General features: G+C 48.9%; 1 protein-coding gene across 1 annotated transcript in view; it reads right to left on the bottom strand.

The window, feature by feature from the left end:
- Window positions 1-23961, bottom strand: part of mcm6l (MCM6 minichromosome maintenance deficient 6, like) — a gene marked incomplete at both ends in the record, with an annotated part of 30314 nt that overhangs the window by 5505 nt on the left and 848 nt on the right. The window contains 12 exons of the mRNA XM_080539576.1: window positions 1746-1907; window positions 3418-3546; window positions 4241-4396; window positions 8147-8254; window positions 8508-8649; window positions 9846-9987; window positions 11760-11910; window positions 12564-12712; window positions 13864-14029; window positions 16291-16540; window positions 20250-20360; window positions 21960-22106. Of these exons, the coding sequence (XP_080395702.1) occupies window positions 1746-1907; window positions 3418-3546; window positions 4241-4396; window positions 8147-8254; window positions 8508-8649; window positions 9846-9987; window positions 11760-11910; window positions 12564-12712; window positions 13864-14029; window positions 16291-16540; window positions 20250-20360; window positions 21960-22106 (1813 nt within the window). The remainder of the gene's footprint in view (window positions 1-1745; window positions 1908-3417; window positions 3547-4240; window positions 4397-8146; window positions 8255-8507; window positions 8650-9845; window positions 9988-11759; window positions 11911-12563; window positions 12713-13863; window positions 14030-16290; window positions 16541-20249; window positions 20361-21959; window positions 22107-23961) is intronic.

The raw sequence follows: 23961 nt of genomic DNA, 5'->3' as shown, positions 1-23961 counted from the left end.
TGCTGAGAGCTGGAGAGAGTGGTGTTTGTGTTGCGGTTACCTCCGTTCGCCCCTCGTCGAACCGGGCGTAGAAAGTGTACAGCTTTCCCGCCAGCAGGGGGTCGTCCTCTGCGGCTGTGAGCCTGTTGGCTCTGAAGTTTGTCATCTGCTGAACCCCCTGCCACATCCGCCTGGAGTCGTTGCTCAGGAGGCATTCCTCAATCTTCTCTCTGTGGTCTGCCTTGGCCGCTTTGATTCCGCGCTTTAGGTTGGCCCTGGTGGAGCTGTACAGCGGTGTGCTCTTCCCTGCGAAGAAGGCGTTGTCCCTCTCGTTGATCAGTTTTTGGACCTTCCCAGTCATCCATGGCTTCGTGTTGGGGTAGACCCGGACCCGTTTGTCCACAGTGACTGAGTTGGTGCAGTTCACTATGTGGTTCAGAACCGACGACGTGTACTGTTCCAGGTCCTCATGCTCATATTCCTGCCATAGGGTGTCATTTAGGCAGATCTGCAGTGGAGCGGACCCTTCTGGCCAGGTTCTGACAGTCTTAGTGGTGATGGGAGCACTTTTCCCCATGGTAGTGTATGCAGGGATCAGGAGGATTGACACATGGTCAGACATGCCTAGATGAGCTAGCGGACTAGCCTTGTAAGCACGTTTGATGTTGGTGTATACCTTGTCCAGTGTTTTTTCTCCTCTTGTTGCACATTTCACATGCTGATAGAACTTGGGTAGTACTGCCTTCAGGTCGACATGATTGAAATCTCCTGCTATGATGTGAATAGCCTGTGGATCAGTGCTTTGTTGACCACTGATGACGTCATATAGCCGCGCCAATGCTAGGCTACCGTCCGCGCTAGGCGCTATGTACACACATGTAATGAACACCGCGTTAAACTCCCTCGGGAGGTATGTGGGTCGGCATTTAACAGTCAAGTATTCCAGGTCTGGGGAGCAGTGGCTACTTACAGTTTTCGTGTTTAAGCACCAGTTATCCTTCGGCGATATTATGATCCCACCCCCTCTTGACTTGCCGCTGAGCTGCGTGCGGTCCGCCCGGTGTAATGTCCGTCCCTCCAAGCTAATAGCTGAGTCCACGATAGTGTCATTTAGCCAGGTTTCGGTAAGAATAATCACACAGCTATCTCCTACGATGTTATTTTTGGCAACTTGTAGTCTCAGTTCATCCATCTTGTTCGTCAGGGACCTGACGTTGGAAAGGAAAATACTCGGCAAAGCAGGTTTGTCAGGGCTCCGTCTTAGCCTAGCTAACAGGCCTCCCCGGCAGCCCCGTCGTTGCTTACGGTCCTTACGCCGGCGTTTGCGCCTCAGGGAAGGGACTGAGTACCAGGATTCTCCCGGTACACGGGCGATCTCGTGATATATCCTGTTTTGCTTCAGGAACTCCGCTGTAACTGTCTTCTCGTTTTGCGTGCCAACTTCTAATAAGTCGAGCCTGCTGTAGGTACTATTTACACAGGGGTCATACCAGGTCAGAGCAGGTCATGGGGGGTATAGGGTGTGTGTAGGGGGGTGTAGGGGTCATGTAAGGGTCATACCAGGTCAGAGCAGGTCAGGGGGGGTGTAGGGGGTGTGTAGGGGTCATACCAGGTCAGGGCAGGTCAGGGGGGGTGTAGGGGGGTGTAGGGGCCATACCAGGTCAGAGCAGGTCAGGGGGGGTGTAGGGGTCATGTAGGGGTCATATCAGGTCAGAGCAGGTCAGGGGGGGTGTAGGGGTCATGTAGGGGTCATGTAGGGGTCATACCAGGTCAGAGCAGGTCATGCGGGCCATGGCCTCAGACAGACGCAGCATGCTCTCCAGCTGGCGGACGGTGATCCTCCAGGCCGACTTGCCGCTGCCGCCCGCGTCCCTCTGCCTCAGGGCCCGGTACTGGTCCACTACGAACTCCTGGGCCTCTGGGGTGATCTGGGGAGGGAGAGGGGAGGGAGGGAGGGGGGAGGGAGGGAGGGAGGGGGGAGGGTGTTAGTGGTACTGGTCCACTACGAACTCCTGGGCCTGTGGGGTGATCTGGGGAGTGAGGGGGAGGGAGGGTGGGGGGAGGGTGTTAGTGGTACTGATCCACTACGAACTCCTGGGCCTGTGGGGTGATCTGGGGAAGGGGGGGGAGGGGAGGGAGGGAGGGGGGAGGGAGGGAGGGGGGAGGGTGTTAGTGGTACTGATCCACTACGAACTCCTGGGCCTCTGGGGTGATCTGGGGAAGGGGGGGGAGGGGAGGGAGGGAGAGGGGAGGGAGGGAGGGTGTTAGTGGTACTGGTCCACTACGAACTCCTGGGCCTCTGGGGTGATCTGGGGAAGGGGGAGGAGGGGAGGGAGGGGGGAGGGTGTTAGTGGTACTGGTCCACTACGAACTCCTGGGCCTCTGGAGTGATCTGGGGAAGGGGGGGGGAGGGGAGGGAGGGGGGGGGGGAGGGAGGGAGGGGGGGGGGAGGGTGTTAGTGGTACTGGTCCACTACGAACTCCTGGGCCTCTGGAGTGATCTGGGGAAGGGGGGGGAGGGGAGGGAGGGAGGGGGGAGGGAGGGGGGAGGGTGTTAGTGGTACTGATCCACTACGAACTCCTGGGCCTCTGGAGTGATCTGGGGAAGGGGGGGGGAGGGGAGGGGGGGGGGGGGAGGGAGGGAGGGAGGGGGGAGGGTGTTAGTGGTACTGGTCCACTACGAACTCCTGGGCCTCTGGAGTGATCTGGGGGAGGGGAGGGAGGGGAGGGGAGGGAGGGGGGGGGGGGGGGAGGGAGGGAGGGAGGGGGGAGGGTGTTAGTGGTACTGATCCAATACGAACTCCTGGGCCTCTGGAGTGATCTGGGGAAGGGGGGGGGAGGGGAGGGGGGGGAGGGGGGGGGGGGGGGGAGGGAGGGAGGGGGGAGGGTGTTAGTGGTACTGGTCCACTACGAACTCCTGGGCCTCTGGAGTGATCTGGGGGAGGGGAGGGAGGGGAGGGGAGGGAGGGGGGGGGGGGGGGGAGGGGGGAGGGTGTTAGTGGTACTGGTCCACTACGAACTCCTGGGCCTCTGGAGTGATCTGGGGAAGGGGGGGGAGGGGAGGGGAGGGAGGGGGGGGGGGCGGGAGGGAGGGAGGGGGGAGGGTGTTAGTGGTACTGGTCCACTACGAACTCCTGGGCCTCTGGAGTGATCTGGGGAAGGGGGGGGAGGGGGGGGGGGGGAGGGAGGGAGGGAGGGGGGAGGGTGTTAGTGGTACTGGTCCACTACGAACTCCGCGGCCTCGGAGGTGATCTGGGGAGGGAGGGAGGGTGTGTGTGTGTAATAATACATAATAATAATAAGTGGCGGGGTTACCTTGGGGGTGGGGTTAAGGGGCAGGGCTTACCTTGGGGGAGGGGTTAAGAGGCAGGGCTTACCTTGGGGGTGGGGTTAAGGGGCGGGGCTTACCTTGGGGGTGGGGTTAAGGGGCGGGGCTTACCTTGGGCTGGAACTGCCTGGCGAACAGGATGTACCTCTGGATCTCCTGCGTCTCGTAGACGCGCTGTACGGACTCCGTGCCGCGGCAGTGCAGGTCCACGATGCGCCGGGCGATGGCGTAGTCCGTTACCTAGGCAACCAGGAGGAGGTGCACGGAAGCAGAGACAGACAGACACAGTCACCCGGTTGAATCAGGATCAGGACAGGCCGCCATTTTGTTTTTGGTTATCGTAAAGCAGCAAAACCCTAGCGATGTCACAGCTAGCTTCGATGCTAACTTAAAACACACTGAAATCACACAGGCCTTAGTAGTAGTTTACAATAACAACACACTGAATCAAACACAACAGCTGCAAGTCTGAAGCTAATAGTTTAGCATCCTCACCTAAAATGAGGTTTTTACACATTGAGATGATGGAGTTTTGTTCAAATGCAGGGGCCAGATTGTTTTCTCTGATCTAGGATCAGGTCGAGCTAGGTGATTTCCCCAGTTCCCCGGCCTCCCTCAGCCTCCCCTGGTGTTCTACCTCCCCCAGCCTCCCCTGGTGTTCTACCTCCCCCAGCCTCCCCTGATGTTCTACCTCCCCCAGCCTCCCCTGGTGTTCTACCTCCCCCAGCCTCCCCTGGTGTTCTACCTCCCCCAGCCTCCCCTGGTGTTCTACCTCTCCCAGCCTCCCCTGGTGTTCTACCTCCCCCAGCCTCCCCTGGTGTTCTACCTCCCCCAGCCTCCCCTGGTGTTCTACCTCTCCCAGCCTCCCCTGGTGTTCTACCTCCCCCAGCCTCCCCTGGTGTTCTACCTCCCCCAGCCTCCCCCGGCCTCCCACCTCGTTACACTCGTCTATGAGGATGAAGAAGAGGTCGAAGCGGGACATGATGGGCGCTGACATGTTGACGTTCTGCTTCAGGGACTTGGAGCGGTTGTAGCGGCCGTCAATGGGGTTGGCTGCTGCCAGGATGGACGTCCTCGCGTTCAGGGTGGCCTGACACACACACACACAGGTTATCACATTTTAATCATTTATTTATGTCCACATAGAAACAAGTATACAGGGACACAAATACTGAAGGCACAGATGGGATGCATTCACAAACAGACATGGACAATGTCTTTCACATACAACAGGACAAGACTCACGGGTACAAGTAACACCGTCTCCGCCATATATGGCGGCTGCCAATAATCGCAGAGACAGAGCAATACTTGCTGAGCCTTTTTGCTTCTCCCTTGGACATTCCCAGTAGACGTAGTCCTCTGACAACCAATCTGTGCACATGTCCAAGACTGCCAAATATAAAGACTAATAGCGTACACCTATAGCCTAGCTCTGAGATGGTATCTACAAGCTGCTGGTATTTCATGACCTTAGTCATGAAGGCTTCCTCTAGGCTTATATCAAAGGTGCATGCTACCTCTAATACAGACACCTCTCTGGACTCTTCATTAACAACAATAACATCTGGTGTGTTAGCAGACAACTGTGAAAAGTGACATTGGTCATTACAGAAATTGAACATAGATGCATTGACAAGCATGTGTATACATTTTCACTGTAACTGGGAAGTGGAGTGATATGTCCTTTACTATAAGGCTCACAATTCTGTCATGACGTGCTATATACATTCCTTTGTAAATATAACAGCCATTCAAGATGTGTGATAGTGTTTCTGTAACCTGTTCTGTGGTGTGGTGCAAGCAATGAGGAACCTGAGTGGAAGGAAACCAAATAGAGAGGTTGAGTCTGGTAGGAAGGACTTGTAATCTGGCCTTGGTTGTGAATATGACAGTCCTCATCGAGTGCAGTGTTTTTTAGAAAAGAATGAGAAACAGAGTGATCAGCTGTGGGAAGACATGCCAGTTTTCCCTGGAGTTTCAGACCAGTCCAGTGTTGTTGTTGTTGATGTTGATGAAGGTCCATGAGAGTCCGTCTGGCCCCTCTAGATGTTAGCTGGTGGCTCTGTCCAGCAAAGGAGGCTGTTGCCCTGACCTGTGTGAGAGGGTCAGATATACAGTTCTCTGAGACCCGAACAGTCTCAGAGTCAGACCGCACCCACTCCAGGGACACCCCGGCTCGGACACAGAGGTCATTCAGGTCTGGCCAATCAGACCAAACTCCAAAACCAGCGGAATGAGTGTCCAATTTTCCGCTGGGTTTCCTCTTGAACCCAAGGAAGTGGGGCTCCGCCCCCCTGGCAACTGGGACCTTCCTTCTCCTCAGGTCCAGGAACATGGAGGAGCGGGCCAGCTCCCTGACGTCCTTGTCGTCGTTGTTAAGCATCCTGAGAAGATGGGAAATTCTCATGCTGGTGTAGATCCATTCTACATTGGGGACCCCTAGCCCTCCCTCCCACTGGGGATGAAAGATGATGTCACAGGTGCTGTGTGAATTGAGTCCAAGCCACCTGCGCACTACGCTCACAGTCTTGTTGTTCATTTCACACAGCACTTTCTGGGGGATGTGGACATTGGAGAAGAGGTGCTGAACTTTGGACAGGGCCACCTGCCTGATGGCTTCTAACTTCATAGTTAGTGGCAGAGGACAACTGTCTATCAAGTCCAGCCTGGAAGTGAACTCAGTCAGGATGTTATTGACTTGCTCCTTCCACTCTCCTGCGATGTTAATTTTATGTCCAAGATATGGGTATGTCTCATGAAGAGAATTTACACGAATGGGCTGTGTTGCTAAAGAGAACACAGGGGGTGTGTGTCTGTTTTTGAGTGGTACCACCTGTTCCCCCCACTCCGCCTCTCATACAGGACAGCGCATTTGCTGGCTTTGACCTCCAGGCCAGACCATTCCAAAAAACGATCCGTCCTGCAGAGCATGTTCTTGATGACGCTCTCTTCCCTGGAGGCCAGGACAACATCATCTGCGTAGCCCTGCACTGGGTTGGGGGAGATGACACCCTCAGGGGCACACTGACACAGCCACTTAATCCACTGATTGATGGCAATTATGAAATTAACCGCGCTCCATGGACAGCCAGTTTTAATGCCTGTCTGAAGTGGTGTTGGGCGAGTGAGCTGCTTCCCACAGATTACTTGGATGGTGGAGCTTCGGTACACATCTCTCACAATGTCAATGAATAGCTGGGGTAGCTGTATCTCTTCCAGTGATCTAATCATTATATTGTGAGCTAATGTCCCAAAAGCATCTCTAAAATCAAGAAAGACTGTAAAGAGTTTACATGACTGATGTTTAAAGTCATCTATCCCTGTCTTAAGGCAGAACACATGCTCATCCATACCCATCCTGCTGATGTAAGCCTTCTGTTTGGTGGACAAGATGTTAGCATCCACCAACCAGGGCAGGACTCGGGCCAGTATGCACTTCATGAACACCTTATAGATGGTAGGGAGAAGAGAGATGTCCCTCCATGTTGTTGGATCTTCAGGGATATTGCCTTTCTTTGGGATGCGATGTATCAATGCTCCTTTCCATGAATCTGGAACTCGCTTATTCTCCAAACAGACATTAAAAACAGTTGTTAATGTCTGACAAGACTGTGTGGATTTCAGTGCCTCGTATGTCACCCCATCTGAGCCACTGGCCTTGTTGTTGGGAAGGCTGTGCAAAACACACTCCACCTCCTGGACGGTGAAGTGTGAGGTGTCAGGGAGGAAAGGTGGATTGGGTAATGTCACCTCCCCATGCCAAGGCGGTGGTGGGAGGTCGTCACCTGACCGGTTGTTTTGACACTTTGTATCGTAGTAATTCTGTATGGCTGTAATGTCACTCGGGCAGGGAGGGGGATCGGGATACATACTGTTGTTTAAAATGACTTGGATCGCCTTTGATCTCCTGTGCGACCAGAGATAGGCCAGTTTATTCCTGCTCACCCCGCGGTTCCCACCGCGACTCCGGCTCGCGGTCCTCTCTCTCTGCAGCGAGCACAGAACGGTGTCGCGCATGAAACATAGCTGGTCGCGTATCCAGTCAGATGTAGAGACCGACGTTAAAACGTCAGGACACGGGCGCACTGGAGGGAATTTCTTCAGTACTCTTGCAGAGTATTTCAGGAGTTGCAAGCTGAATGGTTTACCCCCATGGCTTTGCGATGTAAAAACTCTGTTCTTAAAAAATATTCCATTCAGCGAGCCGCATCCACTTCCCCGGATCCCCCGAGGAAACATAAATCCTCTCGTGCAGCCGCTTGATGTTCAATCGGTGCCGGTAGCTCTTCTCAAGGGCCTGAAAAGCCATCCATTGCTGCTCTGACAGCGGGCGGACATACTGCAGAAAGGTCGCCGGGTCTGACGCCTCACCCCCCGGTTCTTCGCGAGAGGGGTCCCGAGGACGCATCAGCTGGTGAACTCTCCCGGTGAGCAGAGCTTCCTTGTAGGCTAGCTTGATACACGCGATCAAGCACATTGTCCATATAAGTTGCCACTGCATCTCTAATCTGCGCCTATTGCATTAACGGTGGCAATTACAACGGGTGTGCATGCGTCTAGATGTTCATACAAGCCTGTTTATGTTTTTATATTGCAAAAGCAAACAAACAGCTTCCCGAGGTGTACCTGCGGCCAACCTACTCCGGGCGCATGCGCGCACACACACACACACACACACACACAGAAGTAAGTGAAACAACTATACATCAGTCATCGTCAATAAGAACAAGTGCAAGAAGTAATGAAGAGGCAGAGAGTTGTGAAGAGGCATCATAACCTAACCATCTGACTGTGTGTGTGTGTATGTATGTATGTGTGTGTGTGTGTGTTTGTGTACCTTGACGCCAGCCTTGGTGATGGAGATGGTCTGCTGCTCCATGGCCTCGTGGATGGCCACCTGATCCTTTAAGTCCATCTTGTCAAACTCATCGATGCAACACACTCCCTGGAGAGAGAGAGAGAGAGAGAGAGACACACACACACACACACACACAAGACTGAACTGAGATTGAATAGGAAGGGGGCCAAGACACAAACTAGCCAATGGAGACACAGTAGCTTCTGTCCTGTAGCAACACAGCAAGGGAGGCTGGCCTGACCTCCGATTTCTACCTCCACCAGCCTCCCCTGACACACACACACACACACACACACACACACACACGGTAGATAAAAGCTGTTGCCGTGGCGATGCCTACGTTGTCAGCCAGCATGAGGGCTCCGGCCTCGATGACGAACTCGTGAGACTCCTCGTCTCTGACCACGGCTGCTGTCAGGCCGGCGGCGCTGCTGGCCTTCCCACTGGTGTACACCGCCCTGGGGGCGAAGTCCTCCACGTGTCTGCACACACACACACACACACACACACAGGTTAACATCACACACACACACACACACACACGATAACATCACACACACAGGTTAACATCACACACACACACACAGGTTAACATCACACACACACACAGGTTAACACCACACACACACACACACACACACAGGTTAACATCACACACACACAGGTTAACATCACACACACACACAGGTTAACATCACACACACACACAGGTTAACATCACACACACAAGATTGATCAAAACAAGCCTAGTTTTTCCTTTAGTGACGTTGATTGAATACCTCCCTGTAGAGGTGTGTGTGTTTGTCTGTAGAGTGTGTGTGGTGTGTGTGTGTAGTGTGTGTGTAGTGTAGTGTGTAGTGTGTGTGTGTGTGTAGTGTGCGTCTGTGTGTATGTGTGCGTGTAGTGTGCGTCTGTGTGTATGTGTGTGTGTAGTGTGTGTGTGTGTGTGTGTGTAGTGTGCGTCTGTCAGGGCTTTCACACCGGCAAAGAACCGTGCCGGTTCGCGTTCGGAAACCTCCGAACCTTGGTGCTGTCTGGCGAACGAGCCCGCGTTCATACCAGTGTAACCTGAACCAACGCTGGGTGATGAAGGGGCGGGATAAACAAAAATGTCACAACTAGATGGCAGCTACTTCACTGGAAAAGAGGATAATATCTTCCACTACAGTATCTGAAATAAACAAAACAAAATACACTTTCTATATGCGTTCTTTTACTAATCAGCTGCTCCATTACTGGAATAGAAATGGCTTACGAAATTCGCGTTCGCGCATGTCCGCGCGCGTGTGTGTGTGTGTGTGTTTGCTGAGCATGTGAGGAAGATAGAGAGAATAATGACACTTTTGATATTGTTTTTGATCACTAATGATTAGATTTAGATTAGATTACATTTTGTCTACTTCCTCCTTGCTGGTCTCTGCAGCCTAGAATATGACACACCCACTGACGACGTGACTGTTCTACGTTTTGGTTCGCGCTTGAGAACCACTATTTTTTGGTGCCCGCTGCGAACCAACTTTTCAGGTTCCGAACCAATTGAGCTTCGGTCTGAACGCGCCGGCCGTTTCCAGACTTGGTTCGCGAACGCGAACCGGCACGGTTGTTTGCCGGTGTGAAAGCCCTATGAGTGTATGTGTGTGTGTGTAGTGTGCGTCTGTGTGTGTGTGTGTGTGTGTACTTGAGGAACTGGCTCTTGGAGGTGCTGGGGTCTCCTACGATGCAGACGTTCACATCGCCCCTCAGTGACGTGCCCTCCATGGTCGTCTTGGCAACGCCCCCAAACAGCATCAGGAGGATGCCCCTCTTGATCTCGTCGTTGCCTGGCAACAGAGGGAGGGGTTTTTAAACGTGTTTCATTCACACGTTTTCATACTTGAAGCCAAAACATTGTTTACACACAACTTCAACATCCCACATTCAGCATAACAACATGTGTGCTAATAACAAGGGGCAAGGGAGGTAGCCTAGAGGTTAGACGCCGGATAGCAACCCGAAGGTCGCTGGTTCGATCCCCGCCTCAGAAGGGAGCTGCATGTGCCCTTGAGCAAGGCACTTAACCCCCTAATTGCTCCAGGGGTGACTATGGCTGACCCCGTGTCTAGAGCAGAAAATACCACATTCCCGCAATTGATTGACAAGTTGATTGCATTGTAAATAAACTGTTATTAATTATAATTACATAAACTCAGTACCAGATATGGTCAGGGTTAGTTAGGGTTAGTCAGGGTTAACCCTGTCAGTACCATGTATAGTGGGGAACAGGCTGGAACAGAGGTTGTGGTAGAGGGTTAGTTAAGGTTAGTTAGGGGTAGTTAAGGTTAGTTAGGGTTAGTCAGGGTGTGTAGTGTGTGTGTGTGTGTGTGTGTGTGTGTGTGTGTACTGGGCACTGGGGTAGTGGTGGTCTAGTGGATAGTGAGTTGGACGTGATCGGAAGGTTGTGAGTTCAAATCCCGCCTGAAACCACACCACTACTAGTGTGCCCTTGAGTAAGGCACTTTGCCCTCAATTACTCCAGGAATGTCCCTGTAATTCAGCCATAGCCATAGTCATAGTCTCCTGGTGCACCCGGAACAACCTAGAGCTGAATGCTCTTAAGACAGTGGAGCTGATAGTGGACTTCAGGAGGAACCCACCCCCTCCCTCTCCAATCATACTGGGAGGCACTCCAGTCACCACAGTAGAGTCATGCCGCTTCCTTGGGGTGACAGTCTCTCGGGACTTGAAGTGGGGGCCCAACATCGACGCCCTCACAAAAAAGGCCTAGAAGTGACTGTTTTTCCTGAGGCAGCTCAGGAAATTCCACCTTCCAAAGACCACGCTGGTGAACTTCTACACGGCCATCATTGAGTCCATCGTCACCTCCGCCATCATCATCTGGTTCCCCGCTGCAGCGGCCAAGGACAAGGCCAAGCTGCAGCGGGTGATACGCTCGGCGGAGAGGGTGATTGGCTGCCCTTTGCCCCCCCTTGAGGCCCTGTTTAAAAGTAGGGCTTTGGGGAGGGCCAGGAAGATCATGGCTGACCCCGCACACCCAGGACACGGTCTCTTCGCCCCGCTCCCCTCAGGCAGGAGGGTGCGGTCCCTAAAAACTGTGAAGGCTTGACATGCACACAGCTTTTTCCCCACAGCCATCCGGCTCCTAAATGCCGCTGGCCCCCCCCCTGAACTGACCCCTATCTATCTACCCTCCCTCCACCCCCACCCAGAGAGCTTTGGACTGTCTGGATATGAACACTTGAACACTTGATCTCTGCACTTTATATTTATATTAATTATGACTCTTGCACTTTGATGTTGGTTTGCACTGTCTTGTCCTGTCTTGCACCTGTCCTGCTGTAAACCGTGCTCCATTGTCCCAAACCAAATTCCTAACATGTTTACATGTCATGGCAATAAAGTCTTCTGATTCTGATTCTAAATCGCTTTGGATTAAAAGCGTCTGCTAATGGCAAAATTAAATGAATGAAAATCAGGGTTAGTCAGGGTTAGTCAGGGGTAGTTAGTACCATGTATAGTGGGGAACAGGCTGGAACAGAGGTTGTGGTAGAGGGTTAGTTAAGGTTAGTTAGGGGTAGTTAAGGTTAGTCAGTACCATGTATAGTGGGGAACAGGCTGGAACAGAGGTTGTGGTAGAGGTTCTTGTCTTGGCTCATCTCAAACACCTTCTCCCACTCCTGCACCGTCATCTGGCTCTTCACACTCTCCGCTGACTGGTCCTCCACACGCAGCTCCTTACCACCAAACTGGAGGACACATACACGGACACACAGACACGGACACACACACACCTCAGGATAGACAGTTTGCCGCCTTTTCAAAACCTCCTTGCCCCATTGAGCGTCGAGGGGCTAGTGTCTAAGGTATCGGGAGTAGGGTCTAGGATGTAGTGTCTAGGGTGGAGGGGTCCATCAGGGCTATGTCTGGGCGTACCCGGGGGTTGGTGGGGGCTACGTAGCAGGCCAGGAAGGTCTAGGGTCTAGGGTGTAGTGTGTAGTGTGTAGTGTCTAGGGTGTAGGGAGTACCCGGGGGTTGGTGGGGGCCACGTAGCAGGCCAGGAAGGTGTAGTGTGTAGTGTGTAGGGTGTAGTGTGTAGTGTGTAGGGTGTAGGGTGTAGTGTGTAGGTACCCGGGGGTTGGTAGGGGCTACGTAGCAGGCCAGGAAGGTGTAGGGTGTAGGGTGTAGTGTGTAGTGTGTAGTGTGTAGGGTGTAGTGTCTAGGGTGTAGGGTGTAGTGTGTAGTATGTAGGGTGTAGGGTCTAGTGTGTAGTGTGTAGGGTGTAGTGTGTAGTGTGTAGGGTGTAGGGTGTAGTGTGTAGTGTGTAGTGTGTAGTGTGTATGGTGTAGTGTGTAGTGTGTAGTGTGTAGGGTGTAGTGTGTATGGTGTAGTGTGTAGGTACCCGGGGGTTGGTGGGGGCCACGTAGCAGGCCAGGAAGGCTGTCCTGTAGGAGAGGTCCCGGACCCCCAGGGCCTTCAGCCCCGCGATGCCGTCCGCCTCGAAGCCCTCCCGCCCCCCCGTCACCTTGGTGCTGGTCTCTGACCTGGTCCCTGGAGGGAGGGAGAGGGGGGGGAGGGGAGGGGAGGGTGGGGAGGGAGAGAGGGGGGAGGGGGAGGGAGAGGGAGGAAGCAGACCAGAGAGATATCTGTTCAGGAGGGACAGTTAAGGTGCAGCCTGAAGAGATGGAGGTCTTTAGTCTACGGCAGAAGATGGGGAGTGACTCTGCAGGCCTGACAGCAGTCGGAGTTAGGGGCTAAGGGCTGGGGGCTAGCAGCTAGGAGCTAGGGACTAGGGGCTAGGGGTTTATGTCTGGTAGGGTCATAGGGTTAGCTGCCCCTACCAGCCACAGCCAGTTAGTTAGTAGGGTGAGGGTTAGTTAGTTAGTAGGGTTAGTTAGTAGGGTTAGGGTTAGTTAGTTAGTTAGTAGGGTTAGTTAGTAGGGTTAGGGTTAGTTAGTAGGGTTAGTTAGTTAGTAGGGTTAGGGTTAGTTAGTAGGGTTAGTTAGTAGGGTTAGGGTTAGTTAGTTAGTTAGTAGGGTTAGTTAGTTAGTAGGGTTAGTTAGTTAGTTAGTAGGGTTAGGGTTAGTTAGTAGGGTTAGTTAGTAGGGTTAGGGTTAGTTAGTTAGTTAGTAGGGTTAGTTAGTAGGGTTAGTTAGTTAGTTAGTAGGGTTAGTTAGTAGGGTTAGGGTTAGTTTGTTAGTTAGTAGGGTTAGTTAGTAGGGTTAGTTAGTTAGTTAGTAGGGTTAGTTAGTAGGGTTAGGGTTAGTTTGTTAGTTAGTAGGGTTAGTTAGTAGTATTAGGGTTAGTTTGTTAGTTAGTAGGGTTAGTTAGTAGGGTTAGTTAGTTAGTTAGTAGGGTTAGTTAGTTAGTTAGTTGGGTTAGTTAGTAGGGTTAGGGTTATTTAGTTAGTTAGTAGGGTTAGTTAGTAGGGTTAGGGTTAGTTTGTTAGTTAGTAGGGTTAGTTAGTTAGTAGGGTTAGTTAGTTAGTAGGGTTAGGGTTAGTTAGTTAGTTGGGTTAGTTAGTAGGGTTAGGGTTAGTTTGTTAGTTAGTAGGGTTAGTTAGTTAGTAGGGTTAGTTAGTTAGTAGGGTAAGGGTTAGTTAGTTAGTTGGGTTAGTTAGTAGGGTTAGGGTTAGTTAGTTAGTAGGGTTAGTTAGTAGGGTTAGGGTTAGTTAGTTAGTTAGTAGGGTTAGCTGCCCCTACCAGCCACAGCCAGCGCCGCCACGTCAGGTACGACTATGAGCGTCCCGGTGAAGTCACAGCGGTCGCCCGCCTGGGCCGACTCCACCGCCTCCGCCCGCAGCACCACCTCCACGCTGCGGGGGATGGAGCCCCGGGGCAGCTCCGCCTGGGTCTCCTGGATACGCACCTGGGGGAGGGGGCAGGCACACACACACACACACACACACACACACACACACACACACACACAAGCCAAAGTAGAACACACACACACGATGATGATTGTGCTGCTGCTTGCAAACACACACACACACACACACACACACATACACACACACAATAAGGCTACACACACAGGCGTGGGCCTGTAACAATTATGAAATAATTGTCTAATGGCAATGTTGACTGTGCTCCAACATGCTAGCTAGCTAGCTGGCTAACAACAAAGAACATCATGTTAGCTAGCTAGCTAACAACATCAGGGGGCCGTTCCACTAAAGTGGATTAGTATATCGGCGATTGAAATAAATCAGGCGATCAGGCTACTCGGGATTGGAATTCAAGCCTCAGGTGATTCCTCGAACGAGGATCAGGCTTGTGTCATGAGTGTTCAGACTGTTCACAGAACACCGGCTTACAAATCCTCGATATGGGTGCGTGCACGCAGACATAAAGAGCCCCAAAGAGTCGATCTGTCGAAATGAAGATACTCCACTCTGCAGGGGTCCTACATTTGCGCAGCATTCCGAATTATTGATCTTTATGAAGACGGAAAAACAAGATGTAAAATAGTGCAATACTCCCGCAATTAACAAGGCGAGGGAAATGGTTTGGCAAGAAATTGCTGACCGATTAAATGCGTAGGTCATACTAGCCCTAGTTATTGTTATATGTTCATATTTTAATAAATGAATATTTACTACTGTGGTGATATCAGCAGCAGGCTAAAATCGTCTTATCGTCACGATGGCCTAGTGGTATTTACCGCTGCCGTGGTATTTATTCGTCTTTTTAAGACGGTGGTTCGAATCCCTCTTCAGACACACTTTTTTATTGCATTTCGTTGTCTGAATCTAATCTAAAATCTCATCTAAAATATAGTAATAGTAAGTATATAGGCTATAAAATGATGGAGCAGGCTAATTTACAAGAACTGACACGATTACAATGGTGTTTGAAGCCTTTCTGAGTAAATTATGTTCTTAAACTAGACCCTGGATTTGGCATAGATTATTTTTTCTTACGATTACTGATGGATAGATGATTCACTTAGACAGATATATATATATATATGTTGTAAATCGATTTGCATGAAGGCTTCGGTTAAATGTAAAAAAAAAAAAAAAAAAACTTCGGAACTCTAGCTGGTTGCCTTAACCACTGCACCAGCCAGACCGCTGTGACAAAAGCAATGCAAGTTGATAGACATACCTATTTATTAAATTTATTTATCTATCGATCTATCACACTTTCAAAATATCAGGTTATCTATCTATCGATCGATCACACTTTCAAATTATCAAATTATCTATCTATCACACAGTCAAACTATCTAATCTATCTATCTCGTGTGAAGTGGGAACTAATATTTCCTAAAAGACACTTGAGGAACTGTCGTTCGGGATGTAGTTTCCGCCTGTGAGCTGTTTTGACGCACGCATTACGTTAGCCAGCCTGTAAGTCTGCTCGGGACCAGGCTAATTATATCTGACTCAGAAGGATATGTTGCATAGCAACCAAGCAGCGAATTATTTGAGCCACATTGATGGAACCGACCGCAAGCTTATTTAAACCTGGATCAGAGTTAATCGCTTGGATCAGAGTTAATCTCGCATAGTGGAACGGCCCCCAGCTCCTCTAAACACATCACAACATGCTGACAGAACATGAACAAGCTAAAAACACATAACTACACAACTAGATGACACGCAGTCCCTTTTTTATTGATGAGCACTCACTTTTTTATTGATGAGGATACATGCTCAATTGTTTGTTCAAAAATATGTTTCATGATAATAAAGAGGCGTGGTTTACTTCATAGGTTGCTGTATTATTATTACATTATCTGGGTCACATAACAGTGAAACAATTATATTGTTAATCGCAATTATTTCTGAGATAATTGTACAACAAAATGTGGAATTGTTAGTCCTACACGCACACACACAATTTCACATGGACAATTTCTCACACACACACACCCACTCCTCTCCTCTCCTCTCTCCTCCCCCTCCCCTCCTCCTCCTCTCCTCCTCCTCTCCCTCCCTCCTCCCCCCTCCCCTCCCTTCTCCCCCCTCCCCTCCCTTCCTCCTCCCCCCTCCCCTCCCTTCCCTTCCTCCTCCCCCCTCTCTCCCCTCCCCTCCCCTCCTCCTCTCCTCCTCTCCTCTCTCCTCCCCTCCCTTCCCTTCCTCCTCCCCCCTCCCCTCCCCTCCTCCCCTCCCCTCTAACCTTCTGGAAGTCGACGAAGCGTGACTTGTTGGGGTCCAGCAGGAAGCGTCTGCGGTTGGCGCAGACAGGGTTGTTGCAGACGCTGGGCTGGGTGTAGCGGAACTGCTGGGCCACCTCCTTCACCACCGCCTGGCAGTCCAGACACAGGAAGCAGCCGCTCACCAGCTCCGGGTGGACGGGGTGGGTCCGGACCACCTGGCCGCTGATCCTCAGCAGGGAGCCGATACGGGCCGACGCCATCTCCCTGATCCTGGAGGAGGGAGGGGGGGAGGGAGAGAGGGAGGGAGGGAGGGAGGGAGAGAGGGAGGGAGGGAGGGAGAGAGGGAGAGAGGGAGGGAAGGAGGGAGGGAGAGAGAGAGGGAGAGAGGGAGGGAGGGAGGGAGAGAGGGAGGGAGGGAGGGAGAGAGGGAGAGGTGGGTGGAGGGGACAAGGGGGGTGAGGCAGGGGGGAGGATGGGGGAGGGATGAGGGAGGGAAGGAGGGAGGGAGGGAGGCAGGGAGGGAAGGAGGGTGGAGGGGACAAGGGGGGTGAGGCAGGGGGAGGATGATGGAGGGAAGGAGGGAGGGAGGGAGGGAGAAGGGTGGAGGGAAGGAGGGAGGCAAGGGGGAGGATGATGGTGGAGGGAAGGAGGGAGGGAGATTGGAGTGAGATGGGGGAGGGGATGGAAGGATGGGGGGGGAAGGAGGATGGAGGGGACAAGGTGGGTGAGGCAGGGGGAGGATGATGAATAGTTAACTATCTAGCATGGTAGTGAAGGTAGCGTTGGTGTGATAACAGTAATAGTTAACTATCTAGCATGGTAGTGAAGGTAGCGTTGGTGTGATAACAGTAATAGTTAACTATCTAGCATGGTAGTGAAGGTAGCGTTGGTGTGATAACAGTAATAGTTAACTATCTAGCATGGTAGTGAAGGTAGCGTTGGTGTGATAACAGTAATAGTTAACTATCTAGCATGGTAGTGAAGGTAGCGTTGGTGTGATAACAGTAATAGTTAACTATCTAGCATGGTAGTGAAGGTAGCGTTGGTGTGATAACAGTAATAGTTAACTATCTAGCATGGTAGTGAAGGTAGCGTTGGTGTGATAACAGTAATAGTTAACTATCTAGCATGGTAGTGAAGGTAGCGTTGGTGTGATAACAGTAATAGTTAACTATCTAGCATGGTAGTGAAGGTAGCGTTGGTGTGATAACAGTAATAGTTAACTATCTAGCATGGTAGTGAAGGTAGCGTTGGTGTGATAACAGTAATAGTTAACTATCTAGCATGGTAGTGAAGGTAGCGTTGGTGTGATAACAGTAATAGTTAACTATCTAGCATGGTAGTGAAGGTAGCGTTGGTGTGATAACAGTAATAGTTAACTATCTAGCATGGTAGTGAAGGTAGCGTTGGTGTGATAACAGTAATAGTTAACTATCTAGCATGGTAGTGAAGGTAGCGTTGGTGTGATAACAGTAATAGTTAACTATCTAGCATGGTAGTGAAGGTAGCGTTGGTGTGATAACAGTAATAGTTAACTATCTAGCATGGTAGTGAAGGTAGCGTTGGTGTGATAACAGTAATAGTTAACTATCTAGCATGGTAGTGAAGGTAGCGTTGGTGTGATAACAGTAATAGTTAACTATCTAGCATGGTAGTGAAGGTAGCGTTGGTGTGATAACAGTAATAGTTAACTATCTAGCATGGTAGTGAAGGTAGCGTTGGTGTGATAACAGTAATAGTTAACTATCTAGCATGGTAGTGAAGGTAGCGTTGGTGTGATAACAGTAATAGTTAACTATCTAGCATGGTAGTGAAGGTAGCGTTGGTGTGATAACAGTAATAGTTAACTATCTAGCATGGTAGTGAAGGTAGCGTTGGTGTGATAACAGTAATAGTTAACTATCTAGCATGGTAGTGAAGGTAGCGTTGGTGTGATAACAGTAATAGTTAACTATCTAGCATGGTAGTGAAGGTAGCGTTGGTGTGATAACAGTAATAGTTAACTATCTAGCATGGTAGTGAAGGTAGCGTTGGTGTGATAACAGTAATAGTTAACTATCTAGCATGGTAGTGAAGGTAGCGTTGGTGTGATAACAGTAATAGTTAACTATCTAGCATGGTAGTGAAGGTAGCGTTGGTGTGATAACAGTAATAGTTAACTATCTAGCATGGTAGTGAAGGTAGCGTTGGTGTGATAACAGTAATAGTTAACTATCTAGCATGGTAGTGAAGGTAGCGTTGGTGTGATAACAGTAATAGTTAACTATCTAGCATGGTAGTGAAGGTAGCGTTGGTGTGATAACAGTAATAGTTAACTATCTAGCATGGTAGTGAAGGTAGCGTTGGTGTGATAACAGTAATAGTTAACTATCTAGCATGGTAGTGAAGGTAGCGTTGGTGTGATAACAGTAATAGTTAACTATCTAGCATGGTAGTGAAGGTAGCGTTGGTGTGATAACAGTAATAGTTAACTATCTAGCATGGTAGTGAAGGTAGCGTTGGTGTGATAACAGTAATAGTTAACTTTCTAGCATGGTAGTGAAGGTAGCGTTGGTGTGATAACAGTAATAGTTAACTATCTAGCATGGTAGTGAAGGTAGCGTTGGTGTGATAACAGTAATAGTTAACTATCTAGCATGGTAGTGAAGGTAGCGTTGGTGTGATAACAGTAATAGTTAACTATCTAGCATGGTAGTGAAGGTAGCGTTGGTGTGATAACAGTAATAGTTAACTATCTAGCCTGGTAGTGAAGGTAGCGTTGGTGTGATAACAGTAATAGTTAACTATCTAGCATGGTAGTGAAGGTAGCGTTGGTGTGATAACAGTAATAGTTAACTATCTAGCATGGTAGTGAAGGTAGCGTTGGTGTGATAACAGTAATAGTTAACTATCTAGCATGGTAGTGAAGGTAGCGTTGGTGTGATAACAGTAATAGTTAACTATCTAGCATGGTAGTGAAGGTAGCGTTGGTGTGATAACAGTAATAGTTAACGATCTAGCATGGTAGTGAAGGTAGCGTTGGTGTGATAACAGTAATAGTTAACGATCTAGCATGGTAGTGAAGGTAGCGTTGGTGTGATAACAGTAATAGTTAACTATCTAGCATGGTAGTGAAGGTAGCGTTGGTGTGATAACAGTAATAGTTAACTATCTAGCATGGTAGTGAAGGTAGCGTTGGTGTGATAACAGTAATAGTTAACTATCTAGCATGGTAGTGAAGGTAGCGTTGGTGTGATAACAGTAATAGTTAACTATCTAGCATGGTAGTGAAGGTAGCGTTGGTGTGATAACAGTAATAGTTAACTATCTAGCATGGTAGTGAAGGTAGCGTTGGTGTGATAACAGTAATAGTTAACTATCTAGCATGGTAGTGAAGGTAGCGTTGGTGTGATAACAGTAATAGTTAACTATCTAGCATGGTAGTGAAGGTAGCGTTGGTGTGATAACAGTAATAGTTAACTATCTAGCATGGTAGTGAAGGTAGCGTTGGTGTGATAACAGTAATAGTTAACTATCTAGCATGGTAGTGAAGGTAGCGTTGGTGTGATAACAGTAATAGTTAACTATCTAGCATGGTAGTGAAGGTAGCGTTGGTGTGATAACAGTAATAGTTAACTATCTAGCATGGTAGTGAAGGTAGCGTTGGTGTGATAACAGTAATAGTTAACTATCTAGCATGGTAGTGAAGGTAGCGTTGGTGTGATAACAGTAATAGTTAACTATCTAGCATGGTAGTGAAGGTAGCGTTGGTGTGATAACAGTAATAGTTAACTATCTAGCATGGTAGTGAAGGTAGCGTTGGTGTGATAACAGTAATAGTTAACTATCTAGCATGGTAGTGAAGGTAGCGTTGGTGTGATAACAGTAATAGTTAACTATCTAGCATGGTAGTGAAGGTAGTGTTGGTGTGATAACAGTAATAGTTAACTATCTAGCATGGTAGTGAAGGTAGCGTTGGTGTGATAACAGTAATAGTTACTTTATTCTTGTGGGAAACTCAGAGAGGGCCACATAGAACTCCTTGTTGGCTGGGATCTTCCCATGATCCCTTGCAAAGGAGCGCACCGCTCTGCACAGGTACGGATAAACCCTGAGGGGGGGAAAGCGTTAACATTTATTCCTTTCCTAGATATGTGCGTTCTACCACCCAGTATCCTTACATTTTCAACATCACATCAGGATAAGCTAGCATGAAGCTATCTTGCAGTTTCTCTGTGTAGGAGGCAGGCTAATTTACAAGACGGCGCCAACTAAAGGTCGTTGTGTGTAAGTAGCAGCTTCCCATTGTAAAGACTATGGTCATTTGACCCCCGAGGCGGCTCTTATAGTAGGTAAAAAAAGGCACAGCTGTTCTAGTGTTAAACATGAACACAGCACATTATCCTACCAGACTAGACTACAGATTAAACCACATTGTCCTACCAGACTAGGCTACAGATTAAACCAGACTAGGCTACAGATTAAACCAGACTAGGCTACAGATTAAACCAGACTAGGCTACAGATTAAACCAGACTAGGCCACAGATTAAACCAGACTAGGCCACAGATTAAACCAGACTAGGCTACAGATTAAACCAGACTAGGCTACAGATTAAACCAGACTAGGCTACATATTAAACCAGACTAGGCTACATATTAAACCAGACTAGGCTACAGATTAAACCAGACTAGGCTACAGATTAAACCAGACTAGGCTACAGATTAAACCAGACTAGGCTACAGATTAAACCAGACTAGGCTACAGATTAAACCAGACTAGGCTACAGATTAAACCAGACTAGGCCACAGATTAAACCAGACTAGGCCACAGATTAAACCAGACTAGGCTACAGATTAAACCAGACTAGGCTACAGATTAAACCAGACTAGGCTACAGATTAAACCAGACTAGGCTACAGATTAAACCAGACTAGGCTACAGATTAAACCAGACTAGGCTACAGATTAAACCAGACTAGGCTACAGATTAAACCAGACTAGGCTACAGATTAAACCAGACTAGGCTACATATTAAACCAGACTAGGCTACAGATTAAACCAGACTAGGCTACAGATTAAACCAGACTAGGCTACAGATTAAACCAGACTAGGCTACAGATTAAACCAGACTAGGCTACAGATTAAACCAGACTAGGCCACAGATTAAACCAGACTAGGCTACAGATTAAACCAGACTAGGCTACAGATTAAACCAGACTAGGCTACAGATTAAACCAGACTAGGCTACAGATTAAACCAGACTAGGCTACAGATTAAACCAGACTAGGCTACAGATTAAACCAGACTAGGCTACAGATTAAACCAGACTAGGCTACAGATTAAACCAGACTAGGCTACAGATTAAACCAGACTAGGCTACAGATTAAACCAGACTAGGCTACAGATTAAACCAGACTAGGCTACAGATTAAACCAGACTAGGCTACAGATTAAACCAGACTAGGCCACAGATTAAACCAGACTAGGCTACAGATTAAACCAGACTAGGCTACAGATTAAACCAGACTAGGCTACAGATTAAACCAGACTAGGCTACAGATTAAACCAGACTAGGCTACAGATTAAACCAGACTAGGCTACAGATTAAACCAGACTAGGCTACAGATTAAACCAGACTAGGCCACAGATTAAACCAGACTAGGCTACAGATTAAACCAGACTAGGCTACAGATTAAACCAGCGGTATCTACCTGTAGAAGTCCTCCTGGATGGCGGTGGCCAGCTGCTGGTTGAAGTGCTCTATGTTGGTGAAGCTGACGGTCAGGGTGTTCCTCTCCGGCCGGATCAGCTCCTCTGCATCAGGCAGGTACAGCAGCCCCCCCTCTGGGTTCTGGAACCTGGGGTGAGGGTGTACAGGTGAGGTGCAGGTACAGCAGCCCCCCGTCTGGGTTCTGGAACCTGACCGTGAAGCTGAGGTGAGAATGCGTGATGCGCATGGAGCTGTCATGGGAGCGTGTCTAGTTTCATTGAAAAAGAAGAGAACGCACACCGCAGAGAACTTGGGCGAGGTGCTGGTGACGGACCAGAATACTGAGGCCACCGTCTTTTTTTGCCTTTTGATAACTTATATGTAACACCGACTGTGTATGACGTAATGTGTAATCTCACGTAGGTGTTGCCAATTCAATCTAGCCTACACCTGTCTGACATGCACTAGTTTGTTTGTAAGACTTGACAAAGGCTTCTGGCCGAAACTTGTCAATAAATATACACTTCTTGCATCTGGAAGGAGTGTGCGGCTTCTACTTTATCCTTTAGCGTCACGTGTCCCATGTTCCCTCAGCCCTATGTTCCCTCAGTTCAACCCTAGCCCTACAGAGATTCCTGCCTTGATAGTATGATAACTTAGAAATGTGGGAACATAGGGATGACCCACGTTGTGATCAGGTCTATTTAGCTATTTTTCATCATCCTCTACCCTCTTAATTGGTCCCAGATTGTGCTTTAATCTGATTAGTGATGAATTCATCTGCTCATCCGGTCCTAGGCTGTTATTCTGAACTATATCCTGAGTTTATCCAGACAAAACCTCCACACACTAAAACAAGGTGTTACCTCGTGAGCTTAGAATGATAAGGTTCCATCTCCGTTTAGAATGATAAGGTTCTATCTCCGTTTAGAATGATAAGGTTCTATCTCCGTTTAGAATGATAAGGTTCTATCTCCGTTTAGAATGATAAGGTTCTATCTCCGTTTAGAATGATAAGGTTCTATCTCCGTATAGAATGATAAGGTTCTATCTCCGTTTAGAATGATAAGGTTCTATCTCCGTTTAGAATGATAAGGTTCTATCTCCGTTTAGAATGAGAAGGTTCTATCTCCGTTTAGGGCAGTTCAGAGATATTGAGCGTCAACGTTTTTACATTCCATTATGTTTTGTGTGTCATGGAACCTTTGTATTTTATGAATTACTAACTCAATTTTAAAAATAACACCACACAGGCATTAATAAACACCTAATGGATCAGATTATGTAAGAAAAAAAAAACTCGATTTTGACAAAAATGGAGATAGAACCTTCTAATTCTAACGTCACAACTTATCAAACAGCATCCTGCTTCTGCATCTGATCCTGGGATGTTAGAAGGCGTTTAGTTTGGGGGTTTTAGGCGGTAATTAATTAGTCAATTAGGGGATTCAGTAGACGAGGCTGTAGTCATATGGACAGATGACGTCATGTATCCTATAGAAATAAAACATGACCTCGCCAAGCCAGTTTGGAGCCTAACACAACCCTTCCTTCTCTGTCCCTCTGTCTGGCGGGTAGAAAGCTGTCACCTTCAACAATAATATACACAAACGCACTTTCCAGGACGCAGTGAAGAGGTGAACTACGAAGGGAGATAAGAGAGCTCATTTGACCTCCAACTCGTGATTTGGTCAAAGTTGGCTTTGTGCTAAGTTGACCTAACTCCCTTTTAACTTGCTGTTAAATGACTTTGCGAGAGAAATTCGACAAGTTTGACGGCCGTCAAAAGGGAACAAACCACCCTGTTGAAAGTCTCCGACTCCCTCTGTCCAGAGATGATCTGGGATCACCGTTCGCTTTCGGTCCAGAAGCAACCAAACCTACTCACTCCTCCAGGAACAACCAAACCTACTCACTCCTCCGGGAACAACCAAACCTACTCACTCCTCCAGGAACAACCAAACCTACTCACTCCTCCATGAACAACCAAACCCACTCACTCC

This window comes from Nansenia antarctica (genome assembly GCF_963989245.1).
Source record: "Nansenia antarctica genome assembly, chromosome: 9".
NCBI classification, from domain to species: Eukaryota; Metazoa; Chordata; class Actinopteri; order Argentiniformes; family Microstomatidae; genus Nansenia; species Nansenia antarctica.
This window is presented reverse-complemented; position numbering and strand designations above follow the sequence as displayed.